At 43.7% G+C, this 18632-nt stretch overlaps 1 protein-coding gene across 1 annotated transcript in view; it reads right to left on the reverse strand.

Annotated features, from left to right (window-relative positions):
- The window catches only part of Tbc1d8 (TBC1 domain family, member 8 (with GRAM domain)), a 125737-nt gene that overhangs the window by 18771 nt on the left and 88334 nt on the right, over positions 1-18632 (reverse strand). Inside the window, exons 7-11 of the mRNA XM_013019827.1 lie at positions 16317-16511; positions 14847-15020; positions 13642-13792; positions 6484-6698; positions 4891-5008 (exon numbers count right to left, since the gene is read on the reverse strand). Coding sequence (XP_012875281.1) covers positions 4891-5008; positions 6484-6698; positions 13642-13792; positions 14847-15020; positions 16317-16511 — 853 coding nt within the window. The remainder of the gene's footprint in view (positions 1-4890; positions 5009-6483; positions 6699-13641; positions 13793-14846; positions 15021-16316; positions 16512-18632) is intronic.

Genomic DNA, 18632 nt, shown 5'->3' on the forward strand with positions numbered 1-18632 from the left:
CATGTGCACATGCATATGCTGATACAAGGTAAGTCACTCAGTGTGTGTGTGTGTGTGTGTGTGTGTGTGTGTTCATGTGCACATGCATATGCTGATACAAGGTAAGTCACTCAGTGTGTGTGTGTGTGTGTGTGTGTGTGTTCATGTGCACATGCATATGCTGATACTGAGGCCTGAACTCAGGGCCTTATGTTCTTGGCTGTCTTTTTCCACTGAAAACCAGTGCTCTACCATACCTCCATTTCCAGCATTTTACTGGTTAAAGGTAAGAGATTTATGGATTTGTCTACCCAGGGCTGGCTTTAAACCTTGATCCTCAAATCTCAGCCTCCTTAGTTGCTAGGATTACAGGAGCAAGCCACTGGTGCCTGGCTTAACAAGGTAATTCAATGGGTTTAGTCTTTAAAACAAAAATAATGCTCAATCAACTGTATACTAATATAGAAAGGGATGCAGAGGGCTCTACCTCCAGCCATACAGAAAATATATTTGAAATGATCACAGTCCTATGTGAAAAATTTCTAAAAGAAAACATAGGAACCAAGCCAACCAGCTTAGGACATATAAAGCAATAATAATAAAGAAAAACTGAATTGGACTTCATGAAAACTAAAAACTACTATTCTTCAAAGGATATCATTAATAAAATGAAAATGCAGATTTGGGGAAAACATCTGCAATATATATGCCTACCTAAAATCATATCTAAAATAAACAGCTCCTGAAATTCTGTAAAATATATATAACCAAGTTTTCTTCGTAATAAACTAAAGGTTTGAACAAAGAAGACTGCAAAGGAATAGTCAAAAAGCACAGATAAATATGTCTGTTAACTAAGAAATGCAAATTAAAACTACCATAATAAATACCACTTTTAACTCACTAGCATGACTAAAACCAGACAATTCCTAAGTGTTAATAAGGACATAGGCCATCTGAGATGCCGATACACTACTAGTATGAAATATTCTTTGGAGAACTGATGGTTTCATTTTTACATTATTATTTAAATGTTCATGAGACTCCATCTGAATGAATAAGTGGGATGTATAAATAGGAGGTTGTCAGCACAGGCTGGCCTGAACAAAAATCAGGATGCTATCAAAAATAAAGCAAAAAGGATTGGGGGCATGGCTTAAGTGGTATAGCACCTGTTTAACAAGTACAAGGCCCTGAACTTGAATCCCCACATTATCAACAAACCAACTACAAAACCCAACCAACCAACTAGCCACCCAAACCAAACGAAAAAAAAAAATTCACCTTAAATCTACTATCGTAGACTGAGGGTCATAAATATGAAAAGAAACTATACACGCATACTGTTGGGAGACAACACACTAAGTCATTTTTGAAAAGAACATATGAGCGATAGGTATGTTCTTTAAAAATCCAGGATTTGTAGGAAGATTTTCCTTCTCACCCAGGATTGGAACATTAGATTATCATAAGGAAGAAAGCACAACATGCCAACATTATATAGATTGATAGTTGGAAAGCTAGCAAGTTCCATTTTGTTTGTGAACTTTTGTTAATTTTTTCCCACCCCTGAGTTACATATTTTGATGAATTTTCTTCTAGAAATCAATGAAATAATTAATTTCTAATTATTCTGGAAAACACATATATTAAACATAATCCATATTTTGCTTCATATTAAAATGATCAAAGTCAGTAGATAACAAGATTTAATTAAAACAAATAGAATCTTCTACCATTTCTGGTGCAATTTCATTTTGTATTGATATACATGTAAAAAGTGTGCAGGTCAGATCAAGGACTCTAGAAATCTTTTTTTTTTTTTTGCCGGTCATGGGGCCTGAACTCTGGGTCTGGGCGCTGTCTCTCAGCTCTTCAGCTCAAGGCTAGCGCTCTACCAGTGGAGCCACAGCACCACTTCTGGCTTTTTCTGTTTATGTGGCTGAGGAATCGAACCCAGGGCCTCATGCTTGCAAGGCATGCACTCTACCGCTGAGCTACCTTCCCAGCCCACTAGAAATCTTTTATACTAAAATGAAAGATGTTTTTAGATATGGAAGAGGTATAGTCCAATTCCATAGGAGTTTTATAAACCTCTTAGGATTCAGGCCTTCATGACAATATTCTAGGTTGAAGTAGATATTCTCTTGTTTCTATAGGTTAATGGAATGAAACACTGACATTCACCCTCCAAAAAAAAAAAAGACTAAATTGATCCTTGAAATCAGCTCCATGATATGCTTTATTGTTTTATTTGTTCATAATCTCTCTCTCTGTCTCACTGTCTCTGTCTCTGTCTGTCTGTCTGTCTCTCTCTCTCTCTCTTTGTATTTGACTTAAGATGATCCACAAGAAAGTCTAAAAACTCTAAAAAAAAAAAAAACTCTAAAATTACCTATCAGGAAGAAAACAGATGTGAAGACTGAGGCCAACTGACTTTCTTATTCAATTGTTACATTAAACCATGATGTAGGAAGATTCCTGGGTAAATACCCAAGAATAATAACAGTCTAGATTTACAGAAAGACTTGTGAATTGCATACCTGCCTGAATCATATGAAAGTTACTACAAGTTTACTTTTCACAGACTAAAACTGGAGGCAGCTCAACTGCCAATCAACAGGTAAGTGGATAATCATGGCATAAACATAGTGCCACACTGCCCAACAATACAGAGGCAAACTACTGGTGCTCCACCAAAGCAGACACCTGTCACAAACATTATATACTATGTTAAGGAAGCCAGAGTTCATTATTACTACATGTGTATGAAGTTCAAGAATGGACCAGATTTCTGTGGTGACAGAAATCAGTACCAAGCATTGTTTATGCCAGAGAAAGGGCAGAAAAGGAACTTCCTGTGTTGATGGAATATTCGAGCTGTTCCTTCCTGTCTCAAGGAAGTGGTCATCACACATCATCACAAGAGGCTGAACTGTTATTCACTGCTGAGTCCAAGCTGCCATTCAGCAATACTCCCCCCGCTTCATGCTTCCCAAAGACACTGCAGTGCTCTATTGCTTGTCATGCTAGACAGTACAACACCTACCACAACACAAAGTGAAAAAGAAGCAAGCCAAGGAGCCACACAGGCAATGAAAGGAGCTGTGAAGATGCCCAGTGGCCCACTGAAAACACAAGCATCACCTCTTTCCTGGCCAATCTCACCCACTTGCTCCTGCTCTTTCCCACAATGTATCATATCCTTCCATGCTTAGATCTCTGTTTCAAGGTGAGGGGTGGGGATTTTCTTCCTGCCTTGCCCCCAACATGCAGTCAATGGCCAAATTCCTCCTCAAATTGCTTCTTTAATTTCTGTTCCCACATGCCATTATCATTCTAGACCGCCTCCTTCTCTTATCTGGATTACTAAGAAATGTCCCCAAGACTGTCACCAAACCTAAACGATGTTGACAATATTTTCTCCACCAGAAGCTGTGCCAGACCACCGACATACACCTTCAAATCTTCAACCACACAAAAGATAGATGCTCCAAATTCAGGTTGTGGGGCTATAGGTTTAGATATGACTTCACAACTGTGCCTCCAAAAAGTTCCTGTGTTAAAGACTTGGTCTCTAGGGTAGAGTTACTAGAGGTGGGGATCCCTTGAGGATAGGACGTAGGGGCAGGTCCTTAGGTCACTAGGAACAGGAGGTCACTGGGTCATATGAGGGTTGTTACAAAGGACCAATTTGGCCCCAACCAGCTCTCTTTGCTTCCTAACTAGAGATGTGACCACATGCGCCAAAATGTGTCCCCCACCATGGGGCCCTCACCAGAACTCAGCTACCAATACAGGCACCGTGACTTCATCTACCACAACATGAACTAAATAAACTACTGTCTCTTTGTAAATAACTTGTATAAGTAACCTGTTTTAAAGTACTTAGTTATATTAACAAAAAATTGATTAATACAAGCCCAGAAAAAAACATCTTTTTTTTTTTTTTCCCCTGGTCCTGGGGCTTAAACTCAGGCCCTGGGAGCTATCCCTGAGCCTCTTTGTGATCAAGGCCAGCACTCTACCACTTGGGCCACAGCCTACTTCCAGCTTTCTTTTGAGTAGATTATTGGAGGTAAGAGTCTCAAGGACTTTCCTGCCCTGGCCAGCTTTGAACCATGATCTCAGAACTCAGTATCCTGGGTAGCTAGGATTATAGGAATGAACCACCAACACCCAGCTCCAAAAAGCCTTCTTTTTTTTTTTTTGTCGGGCGTGGGGCTTGAACTCTGGGCCTGGGCGCTGTCCCTCAGCTCTTCAGCTCAAGGCGAGCGCTCTACCACTTGAGCTACAGCGCCACTTCAGGTTTTCTGGTGGTTTATTGGAGATAGGAGTCTCAAGGTCTCTCCTGCCCAGGCTGGCTTTGAACCGCGATCCTCAGGATCTCAGCCTCCTGAGTAGCTAGGATTACAGGCATGAGCCACCAGTGCCCGGCCAAAAAGCCTTCTTAAAATCACCTTATGTAAGTATGATTCCCAAAGTCTCCAGCACTGACACACCCACCCTCTCCTATAGAACAGAGAACCACCTCTGCATAGGTTCCCTTGACAACCAACAGGCAAGCCCTGTTCCTTTTCCAACATCAGTGGAAAAATCACTCATTTTCATATTGTGACCTGCTTCTTGGACCTAAGAACTCTCCTTCTTATAAACTCAGCTATCCCTCTCAAATCATTTGGTTTTAATCCAAAAGCTGTAGGTGTTTACATCAAAACTGATTTCTCCACACAGCTAGAACTGAACAGAGAATTCTCTGAGTTCGTTTTCCAATTCATGAGTCAAACAGTGTTTGTGCAGAGACTAGCTTGCATGGTACAGAGGGATCTCATGAACCATGGATGATGACCATCTTCCAAAGGGTTTGTTCCCATCCCCATATCCAGAGGAGGAGGCAGGGAGGTAGATTACCGATCACTCGATGGTTGAAGTAATCAGGCAGCATGCGTTCACACACGGCAACCAGCAACCAAAAGGCTTCCTCCTCCTTGGCATAGAGCAGCAACACAGAGGTCAAGATGTTCATGGACTGCTCAGAGGGACAGAGAGGAGACAATTACTGACCAGGCAACCAGTGCATGGAGACACAAAAGGAAAAAAAAAAAAAAAAACAAGAGCCAGATGCTGGTGTTTCACATCTGTAATCTTAGTTACTCAGAAAGCTGTGATCTGAGGATTAAGGTTCAGAAGCCAGAAGCAGAAAAGTCAGTGAGACCCTTATCTCTAACCAGCAAGAAAACAGAGGTATACCTTACCTGGTAGAGTGCCAGCCTTGAACAAAAAGCAAAAGCATGAGGCCTTGAGTTCAAGCCCCAATACAGGCACAAGTGTTGAGGTTATAGCTCACTGGTAGAGTGCTCACCTAGTATGGAAGGCTCTGGGTTTGATCCCCAGTACCTCAAAACAAACACACAAGCGTTGAAGTCCAAGGAAAAAGATGTGGCAGGTGAGTAATCCAGTGTACCCCATCATACTGACACATGAGAAGTGACAACCATGGCATCCCATGTCCCAAGTGAGCGATCATGCCCCATAGCCCCCTGGTAAAGCTGGGTTTCGCTAAGATGTGGGTCTCAGGCTTGGCACAAATCCAGCAATGCTTGATAAATTCAGGCAGACAAACAGACACATGTAATTGTCATTCACCCACTGACTTTGTTTATGAAGTTCAGTCTTAAGTTGCTAAATGTCAGGAGCTTCTCTAATCCAATCTTAGGTGATTTTGATCTGGTTTTTACTTTGTGGTTACTGACTTTATCCCTTCATTGGGAATGGCTCAGAGGAACTCTTACGTCCACTCACCTTTCCTTTAGGTAAGTGGCCTGCCCTAATTATCCCTTCCTCCCCAAATTGCCTTGAGGTTTCAATCCTCATCATTTCTATAGAGATCTCAAGTTCCATTAATGTCATCCCATCTCTGGCCTAGAGAGGGCGGCAAAACTGGAATCTTGCTCAGCTTATTTCCTTTCCCACACTGGGCAAAATTTAAGTCTAATTACCAGCCTGTCTTTTTTGCTTGGTTGGCTGGGTTTTTGGTGGTGATACTGGATTTTGAACTCAGAGCCTCAAGATGTGATTGACATACAAGAACTCTACCACTCTTTCCAAGCCCCTAGTCCTGCTTTGTTTTGTTTTGGTTTTTTTTTAATAAAGCAAAGAAGCCTGGACTGTGATCTTCTATTCACATCTCCCATGTAGTTGAGATGATAAACACACACCAGCCCATCTGGCTTAGAGACTGAGATAAACTCTGTTTTGAACTGTGATTTCCCAGTCACAACCTCCCAAGTAGCTGAGATTACAGGTATGTTCTACTGTACCCAGATAAAGAAAAGTTAGTTTTGCCCTTTTTTGGTACATTCTTTCTGAGAAAGAGTTGAGCATGGCACCTTCAGAGGATAGAACAGTCCCCAGGTCTGGATGACTGAGAACAGAGCAAAGCCCTGTTGGGCTGACACAGACACAGACTACGGGTTATTCACACACTGGTGCTCGCCCCTTCACCTGGCAATATCCAATCTTGGGGTTCCGATGGGCATAGGCTGTCAGCACCCTCCTCAAGGCAGCAATTCCTGTCTCGTTCTGGAAGGCGGGATGCTCTGGCAGGGAGCGGTGCAGGTCCCGCTCTATTTCCTCTGTGACCAGGCAGCATCTCCCCAGGGACTGCTCCACCAGAGTCCCATAGTAACCGGGGTTCGAGGCAAGGTCTGTCACAGCATCTGAGGACAAGAAGCAGCATCAAGAGGAGAAATGACTACTGGAGAGTGCAACTGCCAGAGAAAAGGGGCATCCGGGCTGAGGACCCCAATGGTGTCTCATTACCCACCAAGGAACACAAAGTAGTTTGAAATCACATACAAAAGAACTTCATGTCATGTCTTGTCCTAAGAAACAAAACTTTACTATAACGGTTGCAAGGGAGATAGAAAAAACTCATAGATAAACTAAGAGGTTCTTAAATTACCTTTTACTAAAAGCAATGTCTTACTTAAATCTACAAATTAACTAAAGGCAAAAGAGCCAGGCATCCCAGCCTCCATTCTGTGTCTATGTCCTTGGAAAACATGGAGTAAGGAAGCATTTTTTGCTTTCAAGGCCATTTGTATATTTATAAGACCATGTGAGGGAAGTACCAAAATGATCTATTCAGGCACACAGCCAAGGGCAGTCAATGAGATGCCTATGAGAGGTGCCAGTGTCTGTCCAGTCACATACCAAATAATTTCATGGACCTTCTATGGTCTACAGGCCAGATGTTCCCACCGCTGTAAAAGCCATTCACTTGGCAGCCATCTTGGACTATGAAGACTGAACAGAGACTATCCATCTTCCCAGTGTCAATGGCCCCTACTGTAACAAGACCACAGCTGACCAGTCTTGAGACAACGGGCTGTCAGACTAGCTGGTGCCATCTCTGATGCCACCTGTGAACCGGCCTGTGACTAAGACTGAAAACTGCCTACCCCTACTCCAAATTCTTTCTAGTTAACCCAAGGCGAGTATCTGTTTAGAGAAGATGGCTGAAGACTCTGTACAGAAGTGTTGTCTTCTCATGGCTGCCATTAATCTCCTTCCTCTGCCCTTCACCATGTCTCTTTATTTGGATTATAGGGGTTAGTGGAGTTTGGCCTGAGGTCTTTAGACCTCCAGCTTCAAAACTATTTTAGGGATAGGAATATATGAGGCTCTCAGAACACAGAAAAAAGGAATTATTTAATAAATTTGTAATGAACTATATTCCCTAGAAGGGGGAGTATACACAGGTATTCATGACCTAATACATTGCTCTGACAAGTAATTATCAAGCAACGTGTAGAAGCCACACTGTAAGGCATGATTGGAGTTACAGAGTTAACAAAATGAACACACCATCACCTAAGAGCCCACAGACACCATCACCTAAGAGCCCACAGGCTGGGAGATGAGACTCCGAAGGTGCAAACAAAGCCAGGCAGCCAGGCACAAGAAGTATAGCTAATGCCCAGCCTCTAGTATTCTGTGAGAGAGGAAGGAAAGACTGAGTAAGGTCTCCATTCACTCGTCAATCTGACTTAAAGACAGTTACACTTCTGGTTCAGACTAGGAATGGTGGACATACCCTCTGGCTGCAGATCCTCTCCAGACCACCTGACTCTCGCTCATTACTGTGACATGCAGATGTAATACACAGCACTAACACAAATGGAGACATGCAGTTACTGAAATACAATAGCACTCTCCCCATCAAACAAGCAAACTGTGTGTGTGTGTGTGTGTGTGTGTGTGTGTGTACATGCACATGCATGCACCAGTACTGGGGGCTTGAATTCAGGACCTGGGCACTCTCCCTTAGCTTTTTTTGCTCAGAGTGGGTATTCTAGCACTTGAGCCACACCTCTACTTCCAGCTTTTTGGTGGTGAAGTGGAAATAAGAGTCTTTGGGACTTTCCTGCCTGGGCTGGCTTTGAACCCCGATCCTCAGATCTTAGCTTCTTGAGTAGCTAGGATTATAGGCATGAGTCACTGATGTCCATCTAAGTTATATTTTTCTCTTGTTTAGGAAACATTCTGTCACTAGGAAAAGATAGCTCATAAATGTTATCTCTATATCCTGCCATGTGAAATGTGTGTGTGCACGCACACACGTGCACGCACACACACACACACATACGCATGTGCAATATGTATGAAAAAGACCCAGAAGACTTCTGGCCAATGGTGTTAAGAGGTGTCACTTTAGAGGCGGGGCTGGTGACATCACATTCTTTGCTGATTCTTCTACATATTACTTTTCAACACTGAATATACAGTTGTGATTAAGACCAAATCCATTTTCTGTGTTAAGGGAGGGCTTGGATAATGAGTCTTTGACAGGCAGCTGGGGAACAGGTATGTGTGGAGGAGGTAGGCCAGGGTAGGAAAAATCCAAGAGTATACCTAACCTGCTGAACACTGGAGAGTGCAGGAACAAGAAGCATGGTGGAGCTGGGTACCAGTGGCTCACATCTGTAATCCTAGTTATATAGGAGGCTACAATCTGAGGATCATGGTGTGAAGCTATCCCAGGCAGCTAAGTCCATGAAACTCCTAAACTCCTATTAATCTCACACACACACACACGCACACAACCCAAAAGCCAAAAGTAGAGCTGTGTCTCAAGTGGTAGAGTACCATCCTTGAGCAAAAACAAAATAAAACAACAACAAAAACTAAGGGACAAATGCAATAGTGGTAACGCGCCACTATGTTGAAAATGAACTATACAACTTGTGGGTGGGGAAAGAACAAGGGAAGAGGTGACATTGTCCAAAAAGAAATGTCCTCCTTACCTGACTTATGTAACTATAACCCTTTCGTGTATCACATTTATAATAAGAATTTTAATTTTTTTAAGCTAAGGGACAGCATCCAGGCCCTGAGTTCAAGCCCCAGAACTGGCATTAGAAAAATCATAATAATAATAGCTAAGGATGGGCATGTTAGGCAGGAAGGGGAAATGGCCAGTTTGTTGTGGGGGATAAAAGAGGACCACGTGTGGTTCGGCTGAGGCAAGTCAAGACAGGTCCTAGTCACTGGAATAGCGATTAGGGAGAGAGCCATCCCAAGCCTCGAAAGCCTTACTGCTGACCTGAGCAGGACAGGTGATATAGGAGCAGATCACACAACACTGACAGCTGCCATGTCACTATAGATATCAGGTGTCTCCCCTGTCCTTGGCCACATGCATTTGTATAGTGGGATGAAATGGCTCCAGTGGATGGTAGAGACAGACCAGCGCCCATTTAGCAGGCTCTGGGGAAGCCTGGTCCCCATGTCAGCCCATCTACCAATGTAACTGCCCCATTAATAAAGACCTATGAGACACAGACTAGCAGCTAGCCACAGAGGGAGGCCTTGGGGTCAGATGCTGCACAGGGCTACCACTGGCAGGCCAGGTGGTGGTGGGGAGAGTGAACAGAAGAGGAATGTGCAAATGTAACTCCTGTGGGTGCCCCAGGGCTTTCAGTGGAGGAAGGACTCATAGAAAGTACTTGGGGACGCCAAGGCTGCTGGACAAAGAATGAAGATTTTTTTGTGTGTGTAGTTTACTTAGGGCTGATATCTCCACAGACATTTCCTGTCCAGGGGAATCTTAAAAAGAGTTCTTGGTACTACAGAGAGGCTGATAAGGACAGGTTTTGGTATTTGATTGTTTTTTCCTTTTTTTGTGTGTGCACCAGTCTTAGGGCTTGAATTCAGGGTACTGGGTGCTGTCTCTTAGCTTTTTTGCTCAATGACGGTGTTCTACCATATGGACCACACCTCTATTTCCAGCTTTTTACTAGTAAATGAGATCAGAGTCTTACAGACTTTCCTGCCCAGGCTGGGTTTGAACCACAGTCCTCACATCTCAGTGTCCTGAGTGTCTCAGTGTCCTGAGTAGCTAAGATTATAAGTGTGAGCCACCCGCACCACCAGACAAGTTTTTGTTTTGGTGGTACTGTGGATCAAACTCAGCATTATTCTTGCCAGGCAGGCACTCTACCACTTGAGCTATGACTCCATAGCCCTTTTTACATTGGTCATTTATGAGGTTCAGTCTTGCCTGACCAGCCTGGGTGGTGATCCTCCTGCTTATACTTCCCTGAGTTGCTGGGGATGACAGGGGTACTTCACTATATGCAGCCATTAAGTTGTGCATCCCCTGTATCTGGGATAACAGGCATGCATTATAATGGCACCCAGCCATTGGTTCAGAGAGTATCTTGAACTTTTTATTGCCTAGGCTAGCCTCAAACTGCAAACTCCCAATTTCTACCTCCGAATAGCTAGAATTACAGGTTTGAGCCACTGAACTCAGCTTATCAAGGTCAATTTCTATTTATTTACTTGCTTATTTGTTTATTGGTTGAACTAGAATTTTCGCTCAAGGCCTTTGGGCTTTTTGGCTTACTTCCTTGCTGTCACTCTACTACCTGAGCCACAATTCCAGCCAGCTTTTTTCTAGAATGGAATCTTCTGGGTTGGCTTTGAACTGTGATCCTCAGGATATGAGCCTCCTGAGTAGAGAGGATTATAGGTTTGACAAGGTCAGTTTTAAAGGAGATGAGATTGCTATGTCCAGACATCATATTAATCATGAGGTACTACAACGCAGAGACCCTGGCACTTTACACAAGGTCTACAGCTAACACAAGAAGGCTTCTCAGGCCTGCAGCTGGGAGTTCACAGCTTAAACCAAAGATAGGGGACTCTGTCTGCACATATACAGTGATCCCTCACTATTGCAGGAGTTATGTTCCAGAGACCCCAGTGATAGGTGAAAATCCACCAAATAGCAGTTTTATATTTATTATTTATATTTTAAGGCTTTATAAACCCTTCCCACTCTCCTATAAAACTTTCCCACTCTCTTATTAACCTTTCCCACACTCTTATAAACACTTCATATGCTCTTAAACACTTTCTACACTCTTAAACCTATGTAATTTTAACAACATATAAAATTCTGTATGGGTGGGCTGGGAAGGTGGCTCAGTGGTAGAGTGCTTGCCTTGCATGCATGAGGCCCTGGGTTTGATTCCTCAGCACCACATAAGCAAAAAGAAAAAAGCCAGAAGTGGCGCTGTGGCTCAAGTGGTAGAGTGCTAGCCTTGAGCTGAAGAGCTGAGGGACAGCGCCCAGGCCCAGAGTTCAGGCCCACGACCGGACCCAAAAAAAAAAATTCTATACGGGTACTCACCAGTGAAGTACACTACAACTTGAATGATGAAGATCATGAATTATGTAGCTGTGTGGTACTGATGGCGATGAAGGTGATACCAATGATATGAATGTACTGCGCAGCCAAGAAGAGCATTACAGCTCTTCTGAAAGCACCTTTACACCATGTGCTTCATCAGGTGGTTCAGTATCTTCGCCCTGGGCCATAACTTCTATTTCCACTAAAGGTGTAGGCATAACTAATCTCTTCATCCAAGTGATGAACATAGTTATGGGGAGTTGCTGGCACTGCTTTCTTCTGAGTGAGAAGGTTTTTATAAACTGATATGCCACTCTCGATTGTATCTATGAAGTGCAATGAACAAAGCACCTGGGGGTCCCATTCTTTAGCCAATCGCTGAAGTTCTTTGGCCATTCTTTTTTTTTAATTAAGTTTTTTATTGTGAAAATACTGTACAAAAGGGTTGCAGTTACATGAGCAAGGTAATGAGTACATTTCTTATCCAGCATTGTTGCCTCCTCCTTTGTTTTTCCCCTACCATCCCCTCCCTCCCACCTCCTCAGCTACACCCCTCCACTCTCCACTCTTTGGCTATTCTAACAATGTTTGCAAGACAATTGAGCGTTAGGCCAACCTCCTCCTCTTCTCCAACCCATAGTTCATCTTGTTCCTCCTCTTCTTCATTTGCTAACTTTGTCTCATCCATGTTAAAACACTTGTTCAGGCTTATAGCTCCCTTCCTTGATAATGGATTTCAACATGTCGTTCACATATTCCTTGGTTCTAGCTTTAGAGGCAGCTTCTCCATGCAGAGAAATGCTCTTGAGTCCAAAGCATCTTTGAAATTTGTCAAACCAACCCTTGCTGGCACTGAATGGTGTTGGTCTGGTGGAAGAAGCACCAACAGTCCTGCTTCTGTATCATTGTCCTCGTCTTCATCCTCATCACAGTTGTGAACATTAGTGCTTTCTGCAAAACTATCATAAAGTTTCTTGGCCTTTGTCTAATGGTGTTGGTATCCAGCAAGATATTCTTCTTCCTGCAGTCATTTATCCACAGGGCCACTGTAAACTCCATGCTCATACTGGCCTTATTGTGCGAAGTGTCCACCCACTTTGCAGTCTTGTTAAAAGTTATCATTGCCATAGACCTACTATTCTTCCTGTCTTTCTTTATGTAATGAACAGTAGGTTTATTGCTCACATAATGGTGGTCTACAGCCCTGTGGCTTTTGCCTTCCTTTAACATGTGGAGAAGTTCCACCTTTTCTTTGATGGTAAGCATCTTCCTTTGGCACTTGGGTTCACTGCCAGAAGCCCTAGAGGTGCAGAACGTTTGGGTGGCATTGCAGGACTTGAAATAAATTCTAACTTTTACGAAAATTTAACAAAAACCACAGAGCAACACTATGTTCAGTGACCAGATGTCGATGTGAAGTGGACAAGGAGAGATTTTGAAGGTATGAACACAGTGCAGGAGAGCAAATAGACAAAAGTTATGGTCACTGAGCCAATCAGCATTCAGGATACAGAACACAGTTCTGTGATTGGTCACCTTACATTCCATCAGCCAATAGTGTGCTGTGTACAATCTCATGTTGGCAAACTTGAGGAAGTGTAGTGGTTTACTGCATTTCCATGTGTAGAGTGTGGTGTTTATCCACTGATGAAATATATACTGTATTTTATTTCAATTTAATATTCTTTTAATGGGTTTGAGTTAACTTTTTTATGTTTTTATTGTTTTGAAATTTGTAGGCAAAAATAATTAAAATCATAATTATATAAGTAAGTATCCACTGCAAAATTCCACGCAAAAACTTTGCAATTCAGAATTAGATATGTATTTTTTTTTAACTCACAATATGGTGAAGCCGCAAAAAGTGGACCACAATAGAGCGAGGAATAACGGTATACTGCTTACCTCAGTATCTGGGTCTCCTCCAAAACTATTTGGCCAGATGGCACAGAGACACTTACCAGAAAAAAGGAGCCAGAGCCTTCCACGCAAAGATTCCGGGATCCCCATGGCTACAAGCTTCCGGATCTTCTCTGTGCGGAACATACACACGGTCCGGCCATACTCCACAAAGTGGTCATTCCATAGACTGATTTTGATCTGTTCTTGGGACTGTAAGTGGGAATGCTTGTTAATGCATAGAGGCTTCTTTGTAGGACAGGTTTGTCCACAGCTGTCTAATACCCAACCCCAATCCCTAATGGCAGAATGAATGTCCTCACAGAATTGACTGTATGGACTAGAGGACAGAGCCAGTGATGTCTGAATTCATGCAGTACATATATTTCAACCTCAATTGGCAAAAAAAAAATGTTAAGATGAATAACCGGCCCTCCAAGACTTGAGAGACAGGGGAGAAAATTTATGACAATCAAACGCAATTCCTAGCAAGGTGTTGATGGCTTATGCCTGTAATTCTAGGTATTCAGAAGGCTAAGATATGAGAATTGTGGTTTGAAGCCAGTCTGGGCAAAAAAGTCCATGAGACTGCTATCTCAAAAAAAGACAAAAACAAGCAAACAAAAAAGAACAAAACACTAACAGCTGATTACAGAAGATCCTTGGTGAGCAGGAAATAACTAGGCAATAATGTCACAGCCACAACCTGTTCCTCACGGCTGCTACCTGGCTTCCTGCCTGTTACGGCTGCATATCAAGGTACAATTTCTAGACTAGCTACACTTGTACATGATTTCTGCCCCAAAGTGGCCGTACATAGAAAATAAAAAACTATAAATGTAGCAAACACACTTTGAGCTCAGTAAAAACTAGAAGACAGGCAAGCTTCAGTGCCTCATGTCAAAGAAAGAAATCCAGTAACAAAAAAAGGAATCCAGTAACAAGGTGCTCACATGCCTTGGCAAGCAGAAGAAAGACTAGGAGCAGAATCACCTAGTAGCCCAGATGGACAGCACTACCAGATGCCCAGACCACATGGGATAGTGGCATTAGTCAAACACTAAGGGAACAGGTGGAGACAGCCAGCCACCCCCCCAGCTGTCTGCCCAGAGGACAATGGGGAAAGGGAATGCTGGCTGCCAAGGGTCCCCAACCACCCACATCCAGCAGCTCTTGAGACCACATTCTATGGTAATCAAAGGTGGGCAACCACCCATGCCCACTGCCCAGCTCTGTGTCCCTATCAGGACAGAGACACCTCACGCACCAGGCGGGAGTCGGGGCTCTGGCAGCCTGACCGCTGGTGGAAGACAGCAGTCAGGGGCTCAGGGTGCGGTGGGGGGCTCTTCTCACTTTCCTCATGATGTTGAGAAGACTCCACTGTAAGGTCCCCAAACTTGTGCTCACCACACATGCTTGCTGAGTAAAACACAGGGGATGTCTGCACGGCAGGAAGGAGGGAGAGTAAATAAGCACAATTATTGTGTGGCAATTCAAAATTAAATTGTATGCCTTATATCTTAAAGAAAAGTATGTTATAAATAAAGCGTGTCAGGCTGGGCCTATGGCTTAGTGGTAGAGTGCTTGCCTAGCATGCATGAAGCTGGGGGTTTGATTCCTCAGTGCCACATAAATAGAAAAAGCCAGAAGTGCCGCTGTGGCTCAAGTGGTAGAGTGCTAGTCTTGAGCAAAAAGAAGCTCAGGGGCAGTGCCCAGGCCCTGAGTTCAAACTCCAGGACTGGAAAAAGAAAGGAAGAAAGAGAGAGAGAAGAGAAGAGGAGAAACGGAGAAGAAGGGAGGAGAGGGGAAAGGAAGAGAGGGGAGGGGGAAAAAAAGAGAGGGAAGGGGAGGGGAGGGGAATATAGGAAAGAGGAGGAAAAGGGAAGAAAAGGTATGGGAAAGGAGGGGAGGGGAGGGTCATAGAAGACGAGGTCCCAGTAAACACAGGTCCCAATTAATACGCTTAGCTTAAGAAATGACAAAGCTCCCACTCAGCATGGTACAGCTGGCCCTGCAACCTGTGAGGAAAGTACCCCACTAGCACCTCTAAGTAACATTTACTAGGTCACTCTACATTACCAAAGCGACACAGAGCTAGGCACTGTTGACTCACGCCTGTAATCCTAGCTACTCAGGAGGCTGATATCTGATCATGGGTTCAAAGCCAGCCCAAGCATGAAAGTCCATGAGACTCTTTTTATATTTATTTATTTATTTATTTGCCAGACCTGGAGCTTGACCTCTGGGCCTTGGCACTGTCCCTGAGTTTCTTTTGCTCAAGGCTAGCACTCTACCACATGAGCTACAGTGCCACTTCTGGCTTTTTCTATATATGTGGTACTGAGGAATCGAACCCAGGGCTTCATGCATGCTAGGCAAGCACTCTACCACTAAGCCACGTTTCCAGACCCCTAAACTACAAAAAAAAAGCTGGAAGTGAAGCTATAGGTCAAGCAGTAGAACACTAGCCTTGAACAAAAGAAGCTAACAGAGAGAGCCCAGGCCCTGCGTTCAAGCCCCAGGGCCAGTGCACACAGGTGCACACACACACACACACACACACACACACATGCACACACATGAAGTGACACAAGACACATGCACAAGCCCAACAGTGTCTGGTGTGTTTGTCTTAACAACCCAGTGGCCCATCTCTGTGTCCTTTCTGTGGAGGCGCTGCCTGGAGTGTGGTTTACGGGCTTTCTGTCATGGATGGCCACTCCGTGAAGACTCCTACCATGTCATCCTCACTGGAGGTGTCATATCGCACAGGGTGGTTGGCGTGAACCTGCTTGAGTCTCACTAGCAGGCTCTCCACCAAGATGTCTCTGTCCTTGAGCTCGATGAACTGGAAGGCCATCTTGCTCCGGATACTGACAATGATGGGGTTGGGCAGCAGGCTTGTGTCCTCCATCTTCTCGATGCTCACAATCTGCAGCACAGTGACATAGAGTTCAGCAAGGACCATTACAATCAGACTGCCTGTCACATTTCAGAAAATATCCCAAGACAGCAGGGAGCTGGTGACTCATGCCTTTAATCCTGGTTACTCAGGAGGCTGAGATGAGGATCATGCCTCCAAAACAGACCACACAGACAAGTCTGAGACTTATCTCCAATTAAGCACCAAAAAGCTACAAGTGAAGCTATATAGCCCAAGTAGTAGAACACTAATCTTGGGCAAAAAAGCTCAGGGACACCACCAAGGCCTTGAATTAAAGCCCCAGAACCAGTGTTTTAAAAGTAATTTAAAAATATTTGTTTCCCTCAAGATAAATCTCCAGGCACCAACTGCTCACCCCTAACTAATTGAGAGGCTAGGAATGGACAGATTATGGTTCAAGGTAACCCAGGCAAAAATAAGTTCTCAAGATCTTTTCTCAAGTGACAAAAAGCCAGGCCCAAGCAGAAAACAAGACCTCGCCTCAAAATACCAAGTATAACTCTGGTGCCAATGGCTCACACCTATAATCCTACTCAGGAGGCTGAGATCTGAGGATCAAGGTTCCAAGCCAGCCTGGGCAGAAAAATCTGTGAGATTCTTATCTCTAATTAATCACACACACACACACACACAGAGCTAGAAGTGGAAGTGTGACTCAAGTGACAGAAAGCCAGCCTTAAATGAGAAAGCTAAAGAAGAACCCCCTGGCCCTGAGTGCAAGCCCAGTACTGGCACAATGACTGAATGAATGGCTAAAGACATGTATAAATGTATGTATGTATGTATGTGTAATGGTGTAAAAAAAAAAAACAAAAAAATACAGTGTAGCTGGGCACCGGTGGCTCATGCCTGTAATCCTAGCTACTCAGGAGGTTGAGATCTGAGGATCGAAGTTCAAAGCCAGCCCAGGCAGGAAAGTCTGTTGAGACTCTTATCTCCAATTAAACATCAGAAAACCAGAAGTGACTCTGTGTCTCAAGTGGTAATTAGCCTTAAGCTAAAGAGTTGAGGGACAGTGCCCAGGCCCAGAGTTCAAACCCCATAACCTATAAAAACAAATTAAAAAAAAAAAGTACAAAAGGGGTATGGTCTGGGGGTGTGGCTTAGCCAAACAGCGACAGCCTAGCAAGCATAATCCTCAAATCCAAATGCAAGTGCCATCAAAAAATAAATTTACAGGGCTGAGAAGGTGGCTCAGTGGTAGAGCACTTGCCTTGCATGCCTGAGGCCCTAGGTTCAACTCCTCAGCACCACATAAGCAAAAAGAAAAAAAGCCGGAAGTGGCGCTGTGACTCAAGTGCTAGAGCGCTAGCCTTGAGCTGAAGAGCTGAGGGACAGCGCCCAGGCCCAGAGTTCAGGCCCCACAACCGGACCCAAAAAATAAATAAATAAATAAATTTATGGCTGGGCACCAGGAAAGTCTGTGAGACTCTTATCTCCAATTAACTATCACAAAACCAGAAGTGGCACTGTGGCTCAAAGTGGTAGTGCACTAGCCTTGAGCAAAAAGAGCTCAGCAACGGTGCCAGGCCCCAAGTTCAAGCCCCACAACCCACAAAAACTAAGAAATAAAAATAAATAACTAAGTTTACAAAATTAAGAAAATACCCCAGGATAGAAAGTATAGGTGAAAAGGGGCAAAGCAGCATTACCCAAAAAAAGACTGGAAAGTGGCAGCACCCTGAGGAGACATCAGCAGAAAAATGGATAAGCAAACTGTGCTATAGGCAGATACCAGAATATCATTCAGCCTTCAGAAAGGAATTTGACTCATACTGGTGGTTTATCCCTGTAATATTAGTTACTTAGGAGGCTAAGATCTGAGGATTGTGACTCAAAATAAGTCCAGGCAGGAAACTCTGTGAGATTCTTATCTCTGATAAACTACTCAGAAAAATCTGGAAGTAGCACTGTGGCTCATGAGATAGAGCACTAGCCTGCTGCAAAAGCAACTCAGGAACAACACTCAGGCCCTGAGTTCAAGCCCCAGGACCTGCACCCCCCCAAAAATAAAAAGGAATTCTGACAAATGCCTCAAGACATCATACTACGTGAATCAATCCAATCACAAAAAGACAAATACTCTATGAGTCCACTTATTCAAGGTAC

Source organism: Dipodomys ordii, unplaced genomic scaffold (genome assembly GCF_000151885.1).
Source record: "Dipodomys ordii isolate 6190 unplaced genomic scaffold, Dord_2.0 Scaffold47, whole genome shotgun sequence".
NCBI lineage: Eukaryota > Metazoa > Chordata > Mammalia > Rodentia > Heteromyidae > Dipodomys > Dipodomys ordii.